Source organism: Microchirus variegatus (assembly GCF_963457635.1).
Source record: "Microchirus variegatus genome assembly, chromosome: 20".
In the NCBI taxonomy this organism is placed as follows: Eukaryota; Metazoa; Chordata; class Actinopteri; order Pleuronectiformes; family Soleidae; genus Microchirus; species Microchirus variegatus.
In genome coordinates this window covers 5,171,493-5,187,815 of record NC_139821.1, presented here as the reverse complement: position 1 = coordinate 5,187,815, position 16,323 = coordinate 5,171,493, and the positions used below count along the sequence as shown (strand labels likewise).

Sequence of the window (16,323 nt, the reverse complement as noted above, 5' to 3'; positions counted from 1 at the left end):
CCGAAATTTCAAAACATAAACATGATTTGCAGTCTGCAAAATATTTTTTTTTAATGCAAATATTTTGTCTGTACTGTTGTTGTTGGTGAGTTCAGTTTGTTATATGAACATTATTCCTGAGTCTCTGTGACATATTAGGAGGATTTTATATACCAAAAACTACACGTTTTTCTTTGTGCGTTCATATTTTTGTTGAGTGTATTTTTAGGCTATGATTGTATCATTTACTCGCGGGGCAACTTTGAACACAAAAGCGAAAATGTTTTTTTACGACATAAGCACGTCCCATTATTCAACACTCGCTCTCGTTTTCACAGTTTCTGATGTCAGACCAAGTCTAAATCCTCAGTTTAGCCCTGGGCAGGTTGCGTTACGCCGGGATTTGTGTATTGTTGAGCGAGGCCCCGAGGTCTGAGTCAGACCAATAAAAGTTGTGCTTCAGAGAAGTAAAACAATGAGTTGAAAGACGCTGGAAAACCTTTTGTCGAGCTTTCGTAAAAGAGTCGAAGGAGGAACTTTATAGGGTTTATCACCAAGAGTCGAGCCTTTCACGTTACACACATCGATATAAACACATTCCATTTTACCCACGTTAAAGTAAACAAATCATAGCAAATAACAGCAAAGCACAATGCAGATCTCCTCTTAAAATACTTATATAGACATAATGCACATATGTGGTCTCAGTGTGGGAGGACGATGCCTCCTCTACGCTGCACGGTAGTGAGTTGACTAAGCACTAGGGGCCTGCCGCCTGCCGCCTGTGGCACTGTACAGGCATGTTCCATTCTGTCAGAGCCGTGCAGCACACACAGGCACCGTTTTCACACGCTCCTCCGACTCCAGGGCCAAGCGAGTGGGAACTTAAGAGGCTCTGCTGACAGCGGCGCGCACCGAGCGCTCGACTGCGACGCTTAACCTCCTTTTTTTTATTGCGAACAAAAGGAAACTACCTGCAGAGGACGTCTGCAGGTAGTTACAGGTAGTGATTCAAAAACAATATAGAGATGGTGAAATAGATGACTTTTGTTGATGCTGCAGCCCAAACGAGACAAAAAAAAATGATTCACTGTTCTTCATAAGTGACTCGTCTATTATTCAGCAGTGTCAGGAAAATGAACAGTGAGGCCTATAGCAGGTATTTCCCCCCAAACAGTTGAACATCTAAGCTAAGCATTCCCTGCAAACCAAGCTCCCCCCTCCGCTAACCCCCAGCATCACTGAGCTCATACACGTTGTGTGTGGTCTCAGAGTGGAAAACTCAGCCCTGCCTCAAGTCTTCAACGCCACCTACTGGCTAGAAATTGCTGGTGTTGTCATGATTGGTATATAAAGCACTTCTATGAGTGAGTTCAATACATTTGATATGATATAACACAAAGTTTCTCTTGATTATTTCGATTAAATTCACGATTTCCTATGGTCTCCACCTCCATATTGCACCTCGTCAGCCGGATAATTCAGGTCGTTGCCTCTCCTCACTTCTTCTGTACATTAACATGTACGCTGTGCCGCTGTAAAAACAAAACAGAAAATAAAGTTAGGCTTCTCGCAACTGGGACAGGAAACAACAAAATAAACAGGGGGGGAGGAGAAAAAAGAAAGGGACAATATAGGAGCGACCAGGTGTTTGGCAAAATAGACAGTTGTTGAAAGACAAAGATGGATTTCCTCTGCTTGAAAGTTCAAAAGTTGAGAAAGCCATCAGTGCAAAAATATCTTCTCTTCCAAGGAACAGACAATAAGGCATTGTGTTAAGATCTAAGGCCGTTTCTGAGAGTGGGAAGATAAAAGCTGAGTGAGGATTTACAATGATATTCATTAGGATCTGTGGGATCGTTCAAGCATATCACATCTTCTGTTTTACAGGTTTAATTGAGAAGCCTGAGTGGTACCTACTGTAAGTTAAACCACTATCATTGCCTGTAGAAAAGATGATAAAATGTTATAAATGTCCACACCAAAGCTTAACATTGTGTGACGACCTCGGAGCATGTGGATTAAAAATAACTGATTAACCAGAATAGAGCCCTGAGGCACTCCACAGTCAATTAAACGCAAATGAGCTCATGTAGCTTAGCAGAAAGACCTTAGATTGGGTAACTTGTGCCCAGCCAGCAGGTGGCACTATGCCCTTGACTCAGTTTTCACGTGTTGATGTTTTCTGGTTGAGTCTCTTATCTAAGTTTCGGGCGATGTACAGTTACAAAGTTACAGTGAACTTGCCGTTTGGTGGCTAAATGTTGGCTAAATTCAAAATGGCTGACTTCATGTTGTATGGCAAAGTCACAGGGCACTTCCTGTTTGACGCAGGTTTTTTTTTTTTTCTACGTTTGTACAATTAACGTGCACAGACGAGTTTGATAATTTTACGAAAAACGTGCAAATCGCCCAGACGGACGTCAAATTCAAAATGGCCAAATTCCTGTTGAGTCGAGGCCGTGGTCACAATAGACTTTTTTGTTCGTCTTGGGCTGTTCCGCTTTTCCGTCAAAAATTTCGTGAAATTTGGTTCAACTTAGTTTCGCCGTTGTCCGACCAGGTTTCATAATTTCGCTTTAAAGGCGACATATGTAAGAATGTGGCCAAAAACGGTTACTACATTCAAAATCAAAATACAGAGGTCTTTTAGGTTTCGTTTTTTGACGTAACTGGCAACCCGTGGTCGCTCGGCAGCTGAGACTCTGCTGACTGCAATGATTGGTAGACGGCGGTAGGTAGCGCCACATGCCAAAACATGATTTGCAGTATGCAAAATATTTTTTTAATGCAAATATTTTTGTCTGTACTGTTGTTGTTGGTGAGTTCAGTTTGTTATATGAACATTATTCCTGAGTCTCTGTGACATATTAGGAGGATTTTATGACCAGATTTATTACATAATGCACATTTAAGCTAACACAAGGACGTGATGTTGAGCAGTTTACCTGTACGGTGTGTTTCCATATGTTCTCTGCACATCTTCCCAAGAAGCCTATTGGTTAGAAAGAAATTTGTTTATGAATTAATTTGCAGACAACAAAGTTTTAAGTAATAAATCCAGGACAAAAAAGCGATTGAACGAACCCGACGCGGCTGTCGTCAGCGTAGTACCAGTCCTGGTTCATCCTGTCACGAACCAAGGCCGTGTAGTGCCCACACATCGCATCTCCACAGTGCACGACGACCGCATACAGAGTGTACTTGCACTCTTTCTAGAAGAGCAAACACACTTTTTTTATTTTAGGCGACAAAAACAACAATAAAAAATGACTGGACCGGACATGGACATACCTGAGCAAAGTGTGCGGAGAATCCCTCTCTAGCAATCTCAGAGAAGTCAAGGGCCTCTGGAAATGTTACCTGACAATCGAGTTTCCGGGCGTAACCACGGCGATTTCTAAACCGCTTCAGGTGCATGCACACGATGCGAGGCAAGGAGAGAAGTTTGACGCCCTAAAAAGACAAATATTGGGGCACTATTTCACATGATTTCAAAATAAAAGTGTTTGAGAACCGTTTAAAACGAAGCCTCACCTGCTGAGACGGAGTCTTGGTTTCACATTTTGCACAGTAGCACGAGTCGATGCCGCGCAGCTCGTGAACCTCCAAGAAGGAGGAAATGCAATCTTCCTGAAAAAGTTCACATCAGAAATACTCAGAAATAAAATCTGTTTCTTATATTTAAAAAAAAAATATTCAAACACACACAAATAAAAAAGAACCACACCAGATAGTTGTGACCTTCCTTTACATGTAGAGGCAAACTGAGCAGGTAGCTGGTCCGAGTCTGGACGGACGTGCACTCCATACACTGCAGGGACGTCTCCACAGACACTTTATACAGATTCTGGATTTCGAGAGCCTGATACAGAGATAGAGATTATTAAAAAAAAGAAGGTATAAATGAGGCGTTTAAGAGGAAAAAAAGACTAATAATGATGAGAGGCCGACCAGGGCTTTGTCGTTCATCTGCTGATGCGTGAAGTTCAGGATGGAGAGGAACACTTCATCCGCGTCGTGCTGCACATTAACTGCAAGACAACATCTTCACCGTCACAAGACGTGAAATATATAAACGACACCATAACGCGTGAGCGCGTGTGTGTGTGTGTGACGTTCTTACGCGAGACGGCGTTTCTGTCCAGACAGTGGAGGAAGTCTCGATGGGAAACCTGCCGAGGAAGGTCGCTGCTCATGGCGACCAGAAGCGTCTTCAGCTGCAGAGGGACGTTACGAGTGGCCGAGCCCACGCCAGCTGTGTCCCACCTGGTGAAATTCAACACAAGGCCGTTTAAAATGAACGTTGTCTCGACCTAAATGTAGGAAGTATATACAACTGACTACAGGACTGAACATTTTCTTACTGTTGGAGCAGGTCCGTCAGTTCCCAGGTGGCAGAGAGCGTCTGCAGTAAAGTGTTCACACAGCAGGAGAGATGGTAGTTGCTGAGGCCTCGCATTGCTGGAGCAGAGAGTTGAAAATTTTGAACAATTAAAACATCTGTGATACATTTAATCAACACTTTATCAATGAGTGTGTATGTGGTCAATTTAGTGTCCAATTAACAATGAGCATTCATATGTATATATGTGTATACATATATATGTATATGTATACACACAACACACACATACATACATGTATATACACACACATGTACATATACACATACACACACATATGTACATATAAACATACACACATATATATATACATACATATATATGTACATATACACATATATATATATACATACATACATATATAAGTACATATACACACATATATATACAATACATACATATATATGTACATATACACACACATATATACAATACATACATATATATGTACATATACACACACATATATACACATACATATGTACATATACACACATGTATATATACATACATATATGTATATATACACATACACACATATATATATATACATATATATGCATATATACACATACACACATATATATACATATATATGCATATATACATACATACACACATATATATATATAAATTACACATATTTTACTTTTCAATATATATATATATACATATATATATATACACACCTTATCCTATTATACCTGTATACACTATGTATACACATACACATATATACACACATACATATATGTATATACACAACACATACACATACACATACATATACATAAATACACACACACACACACACATACACATATATTCATATATATACATTTTATATATTATATTCCCTGGTTTCTCTTTCACACGCTGAATTTAACTTTTTCCCCCTGTACACAACTGTCAACACAAGTACATAATCAACCTGACATAATAAATAAACACAGTTAACTTTTTGTTATTTACAGGTGTTGTTCTCTACTCACCACAGTGATGCGAGTCCCTCAGTCTGAACACGGACATTAGATCTCTGAACCGAGCAGACATGATGACAAACGTCTTGTTTCAGAGTAAACGAGAAAACTTTACCGTCACATCGTCAAAATCAGGATCGTTTTCGGTTTCCAGCTCCTCTCTCTCTCTCTCTCTCTCTCTCTCTCTCTCTCTCTCTCTCTCTCCTCCGTCAGTCACTGCGCCCACTTCACTGAAAACGAAACTAAACACTGCACATGCGCAGAAGACACCAACACCAGCTCCATTTACCTTCTCACGTGGACTGAACTCAATTTATTTCAAATACACTTAATAACGTTGGGTTTTTCGTAACAGTTGGGAGCTAAATTTTTACTTGCAAATAATGCATTCTGTGATTAAAAAAAAAGAAAAAAAAAAAAGAGATAAAATAAAACTACTTCTATGAGGTGTATTGAGTAGGTACTGTAAACTCTTTTGGGCTTTAATGTATGTGTTTAACAATAAGATGGCTGGGGAAAATGGCTAATTACGTTATTTTTTAAAATGTAATATACTTTCTTTCAGTCTGAATAACCTTTAAAATTAAACTAACAAACAATAGTTCAGCATTGTCAGATTTTTATCATATTTGTTGTCACATTCCTTGTAAAAAAAAGTCATCCAAAATTTGATTATTTTACACCTGTGATTGTGTCAAAACAGCTGCCATTATTTTTACACATACTCACTTTATTAGGTACATCTGTCCAACTGCTCAAAGTCCAAAAACAGAGCACCAGAACGGAGAAGAAAGGTGTTTGAATGTGGCATAGTCCGAGTATTTCAGAAACTGTCAATTTCACATGCAAACGTCTCTAGTATTTACATTAAATGGCCCAAAAAAGAGAGGAATGATACCGAATCCTCTTGTTACAACTCAGATATGCACTGATTGTCGTCCCTGCCACTCTATCAGGTGTCTTCTGTTCCTAATAAAGTGGTCGCTAACTTACTTTACTCGTTTCTTGTTGTCTATTATCATGAGTCAGTGTTTTATGCAACGGAAACACTGATAAATCCATGGCCCTAAACTCTGTAAAACGTCAACAAATCATTTTGCCGATGATATAAAGTCAGTTGTGATGGAGTGGGTGTGTTGAGCTTCAAACCGATTAATCAGTTATCAAAAATAATTTATTTATAGATTAATCGCTTCAGCTCTAGATCAACTGTCTTGTACGTGGTGATGAAAGTGAGATATCGAGAACATTTTCTTCACCTGGATCCATTCGCACAAACAGCATGTAGAGAAGAACGACCGCCAGGAAGATCCTGCGCAGAGGAAACGAGCCGGAGCGCGTCACAAACAGTTTTCTGTACAGACACGTGAGCATGGCTTCAAGTTTCCGGACGACAGCACCTGCAGAAGGAAAAACACACTCAGAAGAACACTCTATATATTTGTACTCGTGTGAATATGAAGTGAAATCTCTGACCATTAGCTGGGACAGTCCGAGTCAAATTCTCAGAGTTTGTGTCAGGATTTGGAGGCGGTTCTCGATTCTGTCGCTCTTTGTCTGCAACGACGCCCAGCGCCGTGCATCTCTGGTCTTCCGTGAACGCAGCGCTTCCCACCTCGCCCAGGATCAACTCGCGAGCCTCCTCCGTGTGTCCGAGCGGGACGAGGACGTGCAGCAGGTAGAGCTCCGCCGCCGTCCCGAACCCTGGCGCGCTGCTGTTGGACGGGCAGTGCAACCAAAGTCTGGCTGCCTCCTGCATCACAGCAGGTTCACCCACCTTAGAGTAGAGGAGTATGCTGCCAAAATGAGAGGAAACAAGTCTCTATTTAATAGGTATTTGAGTGCATTTCTGTCTAATGCCTTGTTAAATGACTTTCTGTTGACCCGATGAATTAATGGACCAACTGATGCAGCTCCACTCACCACATCTGCATTATTTTTGCTGGTATTGTCTCCGGGTGTTCGTACTGCTGAAGGACCCAGGGGAGGACACTGTTCCACTGATTCAGCTCAGCCAGAGCTTGAATCCCTAAGATGCAGAAACCAGCTTTTAATTCTCCGCACCTGCAAAAAAAACATAAACATAGACACCCAATAATCTGATTAACTGAGTAACTTTTACTGTTAGATACGTAAAAGTACGTCTTCACTGCGATTCTGTCAATTATAATTATTTTATGAGTAAAACATCTGGAGAAAACGGGTGAAATGTAATCCAACTCTGTAACAGAATGAGAATTAAACAAACACAGCAGCAGTAAGTGGGATAAATGAGTGAAAACAGCCCTTTAATAGTATTAAATATGTGCAATGCATCAAATGAAAATAAGGTAAACAATATCATAGTATGTACAAGTAAACAGTGTTATGATTTGCAGTATTTAACAGGGAATGATGCAGTTTTGGAGTAGTTTTGGTGCTGGTGTGGGGGTATCCGTCTCTCACCTGTTGTCCTCTGAGTTCATGCTGGAGAGACTCTGCAAACCTCGGTCACACGTGTCAAACGCCGCCTGGAAATCACTGTGGACCATCATCTGCTCCGCAGCCGTATCCAACATGTTGGACATTAAAAAAATGTGTGGAAACAGAAAAAGAAGGTGGTGGCGACAAAAAACGACAGAAATTACTTATTTGCAACACTAACAGTCGCTTAGTCTCGAGTGGGGATTAAGTAAATCCATGAAAAGTGTCAATTTTGACGCTAAACTTATCCCTACACGTTTGTTTACAACCCGTGTCCACACTAACTTCCGCGTTTGGGACTGAGAGCCAATCAGACGTCGTGTTCTTCGCGTTGACTGAAGCAGCCAATCACGTTGCTGCTTCTTCGTTTTGTGTTTTCTTTCCCCTTCCTCTCTCGTCCTGTAAACACGTGTCCACATCACGGTGTCACGGACTGTGGAAAAACTTTAAAGCGTAAAGAAAACAACGTAAGTGACATTTGTTTACTCTTTACTTCGCTTAAGCGCTGCTAACATTAAGTAACCTGACGTGTGCCGTAATGTAGCGCTCACGTTAGCTCCGTGTGTTTTGTCGTTGGCGACGTCTGTGAAGCTAACTGTTAGCACACTTTAGTTAGCGTGTCGCAGTTTAAAATCACTTGTAAGCGAATCCCAGTTAACGAATATCTTCGACTAACACGTTCTGTCGATATCTTACCAGCTGTCAATATTAAGCTCTTTAAAAGCTATTAGCTTTAAACATTGTAGTATGGAGATTCGACAGCTAGCTAGCAAGTAAACGGGTTCTATATACAGTATAATTAAGAGATACACATAATTAAATGAAAGTAGTTTGACATAAATAAATTGGCGTTCAACAGAAATAATGTAAACTTACGTTTTCAACTGGATGGGTACTGAGGGCTTCGATTAATCGACGATTATTTTCATCGTCGATTAATCGAGTAGTCGTTTTGTCCATAAAATGTTGACCAAACCTGAAATGATGTTTCTCAAATGTCTTGTTTTGTCCTCTAAATGGGGTGGAAATCACAGATATGCGCCAAGTAACCGTCGAAGATACACAAATATCAAAGTAACTGGTTAGAACTAAAGTTGTTAATTAGTAATCAAATGATTAAGTGTTCTTAAAATAGTTAGGAATAGTTTAAAGAAGGCATGTTTTTCTGTACCTTGGGGATTCAGTGACTCAGTCTCAGGCCCCAGATAGCTGCCTCATCGGGATTTATATTGATGTTTTTACAAAGCTTAAATGAGTTATTTTTACTTTCAGAACATCCTCAAAATGGCAAAAAGCCTGCGAAGCAAATGGAAGCGGAAGATGCGCGCGGTGAAGAGGACGAAAAACGCTCCCAAGGAGCTGGCTCGTCTGAAAGAAGCGCTGAGTCGGGACAAGAAAGACGCCGTGATGACAGACATGCAGGAAATTGCCACCGTGGTGACGGCCGACGAGATCATGAAGCAGACAGATGTGCCAGAGATGGAGGGCGACAGTGAGTGACCGAGCACAACATCGTCCACAGTAGATACTAAAAACAGCAGGGGAGCTATTATATCGTCTCATAATATAAGGTGATTTTTCAACCCAGTTTCTGTTTTTTGTTGTTCCAGGTGGGAAGATGGACATGGACAACAAGCGCAACAAGAAAACACAGCTGGATGAAAATGGACAGTATCCTGTGTGGATGAACCAGCGACAGGCCAAGAAACTGAAAACCAAGCGGGTGGCAAATAAAAGCGGCAAAGGCAACAAGAAGAAGGGTCTCGCCTGGTGATCAACCAAGAGATCCGCTTTTCTTTGCTTTAAAGACTTTTGATGCAGAAACACAGCATCTATCGATGTATGTATGTATGTAACGATTTGTACGCGTCAGTTGTCACTTCCTGTTCCTGGATCTCACTCGGTTCTGAGGATTATGAGATTCATGGTTGTGCGACAGAGTCTCATCGTCGGAACCGATACAACAGTCTGATTGTCGATTTTGTCTCACCTCAGTTCTTATGTTTTTGTCGTCAGAGAATATTTTTCCTAGTGTGCTGCAAACCACTGAGGATTCACACACAATCAATATTGAACAAGAAAACAGCAACTATTTCTTTAGTTGGCGATCACACAGTAGACGAACAGGACACGGTATATGATCATGATTATTGCCTTGATGTTTGTGTAAACTGACACCGATGACAAAAAGGAGCCCATGTGTAGGAAACCTGTCGATTCCAGTTTATTGCAAATAAAAGATATGATAATAAACATGGATTTTGTGTTCCTGTTAACTCTAAAGCCACAGAGTGAGATGAACGGAGAAAAGGGTGGAATCAGAAGCCACTCTGGAACGACTTGGCCGTGATTTTCTTTTGTATAAATTACAGTTTTAAACCTGAGATCTTCGCAAGGGAAGCTCGCGCTAAAAAGAAAGTAAACTAAAGGAGCTTAACATAAGCAGCTGGGAACAGGCCGACGTGTCCGTGACACAGTCCCTTCCACCAGCCTTCATCGATCATCTCGATGTTGGTGATCACATCGTCCGGGTTGAAGGAGATTTCATCATCTGCCTCTGTTGAAATTAAACGGTAGGATTTGTTCCTGCAAGTGTGAAAATGATGATTGAATAATAATAATAAAAAAGAAGCTTAATGGAAGCGTCATACCTCCCTGATAGTCGTAAATGGCCACCGCCTTCTGTCCACACGCCAAGTCTTCGTACTCGTTGTCCTCGTCTGTAAAAGAAAACGCAAACGTTTGCATTTTTCTTGATCAAATCGTCAAAGTTGAACAGCAGCAGACGCAGACGCAGACCTGTCTCTGGTGGAGGAGAAGGAGGAGACGGACTCCCGACTTCCTCAATTTCCTCATAGTCTGCATCATCTTCCTCTTCTGTCAGGTCAGGCAGCGGCGGGCCACCGAGAAAATCGTCTGAGCGAGGAGGCAACTCCGGCGGCTCTTCATACACGGGTTCATCCTGCAAAACAAGACAGAACATCGCAGATATCACCTTTTTATTCTCCTCTAATTATCTGGATTAAGACAGAAAGCAAACATCATAGAGGCTGTGTAAATGTTCTTTGTGTAAGAACTAGTGACCTCTCCTGGTGAGAAAGTGTAACAAACACAAGAAAGGAGGACACTGAGGCGCTCTTAGTTTCCAAAAAGCCCAGTTTAAATATGAGAAAGAAATACTTGATTTGAGAAGATATCGACTATAAACAAGTGAGATTATCTGCACAAAATATGTTGAGGTGTTAGACAAGTGAGAACTTCTCAAAATAAGTCGTGAAATACTTGTTCCACAGTCAAATAAAGTCAAAAATAGTGTGCCATTCTACTTTCACTGTTAGTTTCTTTGTTCATTTCAACGAAAAGCTTTGTGGACAAAATAGTTTCCAAGTTTGGCAAACAATGACTGACATTTTTCAGCATTTCGTGACATTTTATGGACAGAACACATGAAAATAATCGTTAGCTGCAGCCCTGATTAAACACACTGGAGACGAGGATTGTGTTGATAGTGTGAGGATTCATTCTTAAACTCTGTCACAGCTTTGTTAATAAAAGTTTGATGATATAATTGTTTATAATGTGACATAATCCAGTAAAAAAAACAGCCTGAAAGTTGTAGTTTAACTTATTGTGCGTGTAAAATAACTAAATTCAGAAACAAAGGGGTTAATATTCTCAAAACAATATGAATGATCTTACACGCTTGTGCGAATGTGTCGTCTGCGATATGCTTGGTGTTAAAGGGGTTAAACCTTAAAATGTTGATTTTGAGTCAACTTTAACTGGCTGAATCAGAAGGTCTAACCTCTGGTTCTGGTTCTGGTTCTGGTTCTGGTTCTTGTTCTTGTTCTTGTTCTGGCTCTGGCTCCTGTATCTCTGCCTTGTGCTGATGTATTTCAGGTGTGGTCACGTCCTCCTCTGGAGCCACATGTGGAACAGGTGGAGGACTCATCTTCTTCGTCGTCTCCTCTTCTTTGCTGCTCTGTTCCTTCACGACCAAACACAACAAAAGATTAGATAAGAAATATAAAAAAGAATTAAGTTGTCTTCTTTGTTCTTCACCTGCTGCCTGTGTTTGGCCTCCTCTCGCTCTCTCTTCTCCCTCGCTTGTCTCCTCGCTCGCTCCTCTTCCACCTTCTTCCTGTTCTCCTCCTCAGAGGACTTGGCCATGCTCTCGAAGCGCGCCTTCAGTTTCCCCGCGTCTGCGCTCGCTGCGTCGAACACAGGTTTTAAATGAAAACAGCAGCTCGTTTTGAACATTTACTGTGACATTTATTTAAAAAAAAAAATGAAAATAAACTGGCCGTACAAGCTTCGAAGGGTTGAGTCTTCTTGTAAGCAGAGGTCGGTGAGTTCATGTCCGAGAAACCGGCCGCATTCTGAGGAAAGTCAAAAGAGCAGCTAATTATATCACTACGACATGTTTGTTTTTACTGTAATTCCGACACATTCATAGGAATGCCCTTAAACATCTACAATTCTGCTAACAGGAAGTTGGGATGAAACCATCATAATAGTCTACTATTAGTCACACTCGTACTACTAAATACCAAAAATTTGCTTTTTTAAAAGCAAACTAGCCTAATTATTGATATCAAATACTAAGGAACAATTTTAACCCTTTAAATGCCAGATTTTGTCATGATGCTACAATGCTTTCAGGTGAAAATATGACATTTATGAGGGGGGAATTGTCACAATTCGCCCACTGGGTTGGACTAAACCAAAATAGTGGAGAACAAGGGGGGTGTTCTCTGAAGACACACTGTGAAAACCTGTGAAACACTGGTGCTCTAAAAAAAACCCACTTAGCACTTGGTACTTTCCTCATAAAATTAACCATGAAACTAAAAAAAAATTGAGTCGACCAATCACAATTTTGGTCGAGCCAGAATGTGAAGAATCGACCAGTCCATTTGGACTTTACAGCCAAAGAATGGTGACAGTGCCATCTAATGGAAATGCGAATCTAGATACGCCATCTAGTGGAGACTAGTAAAAATGCTCAATTCCAAGGCAATTGACACCCAGATATAATAAAATGCACGTATTATGCTTTAATGGAAGTTTGTACACAGTGTTTTTTACAGCCTTGCTGCAGGACCTGAGCTGAAAACAACAAGATCAAATAAAAAAAAAATTTTTTTACCTTATCCTGACGATCTGCCTGGACTCCGAAGCGGCCGCCAAAGCCTGCTGCATAATCTAAACACAGATAAACGTGTTCAGTCTGACGATTCCTGAGATATTTTATTATGACGACACGCCATGAGTGTCCACTCACCTTTCTGTGACTGATGCTTCTCCGTTTGTCCTTTGTAGTCGTAGCCCAGAGCAGCTTTGTCCACTTTCTCCGTCTCCACGCCGTACTTCCCCCCGAAGCCCTTAGCGTAGTCTGGTGGGAACGAGGCACAAGTGTGACATGAATGAAGCAGTTTTTTTTCCAAAGCAAACTGTTTAAAAACTGAACCTTGACCTGACCTTTCTGTGACTGGTGCTTCTCTGTCTGGCCTTTATATTCGTATCCCAAAGCCACTTTGTCGACTTTGTCCTTCTCCACGCCGTACTTTCCTCCAAAGCCTTTAGCGTAATCTGTAAGAATGATGAGGAAAGTGTCGTAATGTTACTTCATGTACTTAAGTACAAAACTCAGGTATCTGTACTCCACTACATTTCCTCCCCTTCCTATCTTTGTTACTTTTTACCACCAAATAAAATCAGAAGAAGAAGAAGAGTTGGTATTATTTGTCTGTATTTATATAGAGCTTATCTTGATGGAATTGAACCCACAACCTTCCAGTCGAAAGACAACGACTGCGTCAAAGTAGAAAGGTCAGAAAAGAGAGAGAGAAAAGTACCTTTCTGAGACGCATGTTGCTCCACTTGTCCTTTGTATTCAAAGCCCAGTGCAGACTGCACACAGGAAACAGACACACAATTTTTAAGGAAATGAATAAATGTTTTAAGGATATCGATATCGGTGTTAGTTCACGGTAAAGTGGTAAAGTTCGTCGCCAAAACAAAATGGTGAAAAATGTTTCTTGTTGCCTTACACGAACACTTTAAGAAGAACTTATCTTTAATTATCTTGTATTCATATCATCTTGATATATTGCTTTTTAAAAAAACTAAATTAATCTACCTTTTACACATTTAATATTCTTAAATTTAAATTGTCTTTACCTTTGTTAAACGAACACTGGGATCTTTATGTACACAAACGTACATATTTGTATGATTTACAGACATGTATGTATAAAAAAGACAGAAAGTGCAGAAAAGGCCAGACAAACTGCAGCAGCAGCACTTTTCTTCCTCACCTTGTCGACGCGGTCTTTCTGAACGCCAAATTTCCCGCCAAAGCCTCGCGCCGCGTCAGTCTGGGAGGAGTGATGCTCCACGTGCGACACGTAGTCGTGACCCACGGCTCCCTGCAGAGAAACAACACCACACGTTACGTCATAGATATTATATGTAAAATATATATATGCAGTATTTTAATCATTGAAAAGCACTCAATGGACCTTGTCCATGCGGTCTTTCTCCACGCCGAACTTCCCTCCGTATCCGTACGAGGCTTTGGGAACGTGCTCCTTCTTCTTCACCGCCTCGTGCTCCACGGCCACTTTGTTTCTGAGCTCTGCAACACTGACGAGGACAGACAGAGGAGATTTGTCCTCAGAAAGTGGGATCATTCAACGGAATATGCAGAAATAATCTACACTTTAAAAGACAGAATGTGTATAAATGTAAGATTTCTATGTCTTGCACACACTGGACGCTTTATTAGGAACACCTGCTCTTTGCTTCTATAACACAGATAATCTAATCGGCCAATCAAACGTCAGCATTTCAGTTCATTCAGGCGTTGTAGAATCAGGTAACGGTGATTTAAGTGAGTTTGAATGTGGCCTGGATGATCTACTGGGATTTTCACACACACTAAATAAAGACATGAGTTGCAGTGTCATTCAGCAACACCGTCATCATCACATATTCTCCATATTAGGAGACGGTGACAGAGTGACGGCCTCCGCTCTGCTCTCACTTCCTCTTCCTGTTGCTTCACAGCAGCTGAAAAACCTCTGACCTGCGTCTTCTCTCCTTGACAAACATTTCACCTTCCTCTTCCTCCTCCTCCTCACCTGATGTGCTCCTTACGTCCCGACCCCTCGATGGTCTTGGCCCCCCAGCGCTGCTCCTGCTCCGACACGTCATTCTGAAACAACAAGACGACAACAACACAAATAAATCACACGAAATCCAACGTGAAGTTTCCACTAAAAGACATTGTCGTCATCGTCAGCACCTCAAAGTCAGGGTCGGTCTCCCAGTCGTCTCCTTCTGCTGCCACCTTCATGTTCACATTGTGGCCCACGACTGACTTCCACATCTGTGTCAAATAAAAACACTTACATTAAAAGGTCATATATATATAGACTACACAAAAGTATCACATATATAAGCATAAACTGTTTCTATAGTCACTATGCTGACTGAAATAAACACACAGCAGTGTTAAAGCTGAAGTGCTAAAAACGGAAGTTGAAGCTTTATTTCCTCATCAGTTTAAAAAATTACTTAAATCCCTTTAAAACAACATAATATTCTAGATTATTATTGTGAATTACACGTAATAAACTACTAAAATACACATACATTTGAAACGTTAAGGAATAATCACTTAAATATTAACAATATCTTAAATTTCACGACAATAAATAGCGCTTATACTTTGAGAAACATGATATAAAACACATTACTGTTACAGTAGGTGCACATAAGCCAAAAATAAAGCTATTTAATGTTACTTTTGGACTTAATTCAAGTCTCTTTCGTACCGTTATTGTCACTTTAATAATATTAGATGATTAAAGTCTGCGTCTCTACTTCCTGAAAACAACCGGAAAATGAACAAAACACACGTACACGTAGATTTGTGCACGATAACAAGTTCAAATAAATGAAATACAAAAGAAAATGACGTTACCTTCAACTTTTCAGCGCAGTTTGTCCACGTTTACTTTGTAAAAATGTGCAAAATATGCGTTAAATGACACGCGCAGAAGTTCTCGTGAAGCTTTTTTTCATCTCACTGAGGCACTTTGATGTGAGACACGTGGACGCGCAGCCCGACACATGGACGCGCGCGGGTGGAAATAACTCGGTGGTGCTGCAGTCAATGCTGCTGTTGTTCTGCAGATTCAACACTAGGGGGCAGTGTCACACAACAATGACATGAAGAACATGCGGAAACTGTCAAAATAAATTGGAATCTCTAAACAAAGCGTTTAAAAATGGACGTTTTTTTCACATTGTCAATTTAAATGACGAATAAAAGGAAATAATAATGAAACTAGATTCTGCAAATGCTTATAATTGAGTTATTTAACGACCCTCAATGAAACCCTGAGCAAACCAAACTTCCATTTCTGTTTATTTTTAGTAAATAAAGTATTTTTATATTATAGTCACTTCTAAAATACACTAGTTAA

The 16,323-nt window shown here is 40.6% G+C and overlaps 4 protein-coding genes across 5 annotated transcripts; 1 reads left to right on the top strand and 3 right to left on the bottom strand.

The window, feature by feature from the left end:
* Nucleotides 1-544: 544 nt before the first annotated feature.
* On the bottom strand, nt 545-5,529 carry usp18 (ubiquitin specific peptidase 18). 2 transcript variants are annotated; one of them, XM_083907026.1, is made up of 10 exons: nt 5,378-5,529; nt 4,347-4,443; nt 4,106-4,248; nt 3,934-4,013; nt 3,710-3,844; nt 3,517-3,612; nt 3,274-3,435; nt 3,063-3,194; nt 2,928-2,974; nt 545-1,514 (listed from the first exon to the last, which is right to left on the bottom strand). In XM_083907026.1, exons 1-10 carry the CDS (start codon nt 5,436-5,438, stop codon nt 1,448-1,450), a joined length of 1,020 nt encoding a protein of 339 aa, XP_083763152.1. In that variant the 5' UTR covers nt 5,439-5,529; the 3' UTR covers nt 545-1,447. The 2 variants fall into 2 exon arrangements, with proteins under 2 accessions (XP_083763152.1, XP_083763153.1); XM_083907027.1 differs by having other exon boundaries at nt 3,067-3,194.
* Nucleotides 5,530-5,999: 470 nt separating this feature from the next.
* On the bottom strand, nt 6,000-7,932 carry pex26 (peroxisomal biogenesis factor 26; the record flags this gene model as incomplete). The annotated part of the gene is made up of 5 exons (XM_083906554.1): nt 6,000-6,116; nt 6,625-6,765; nt 6,842-7,161; nt 7,289-7,429; nt 7,811-7,932. The coding sequence occupies 5 exons, from the start codon at nt 7,930-7,932 to the stop codon at nt 6,091-6,093; spliced, it is 750 nt and encodes a 249-aa protein (XP_083762680.1). The 3' UTR covers nt 6,000-6,090.
* A 286-nt stretch (nt 7,933-8,218) lies between these two features.
* llph (LLP homolog, long-term synaptic facilitation factor) lies at nt 8,219-10,024 on the top strand. Its single transcript, XM_083907176.1, has 3 exons — nt 8,219-8,295; nt 9,101-9,320; nt 9,439-10,024. Exons 2-3 carry the CDS (start codon nt 9,113-9,115, stop codon nt 9,600-9,602), a joined length of 372 nt encoding a protein of 123 aa, XP_083763302.1. The 5' UTR covers nt 8,219-8,295; nt 9,101-9,112; the 3' UTR covers nt 9,603-10,024.
* Nucleotides 10,025-10,176: 152 nt separating this feature from the next.
* On the bottom strand, nt 10,177-15,876 carry hcls1 (hematopoietic cell-specific Lyn substrate 1). The gene is made up of 15 exons (XM_083907175.1): nt 15,819-15,876; nt 15,138-15,221; nt 14,974-15,047; nt 14,353-14,476; nt 14,149-14,259; nt 13,687-13,741; nt 13,310-13,420; nt 13,113-13,223; nt 12,978-13,033; nt 12,138-12,207; nt 11,891-12,039; nt 11,634-11,816; nt 10,628-10,790; nt 10,480-10,548; nt 10,177-10,385 (listed from the first exon to the last, which is right to left on the bottom strand). Exons 2-15 carry the CDS (start codon nt 15,219-15,221, stop codon nt 10,252-10,254), a joined length of 1,494 nt encoding a protein of 497 aa, XP_083763301.1. The 5' UTR covers nt 15,819-15,876; the 3' UTR covers nt 10,177-10,251.
* Between the last annotated feature and the right edge of the window lie 447 nt (nt 15,877-16,323).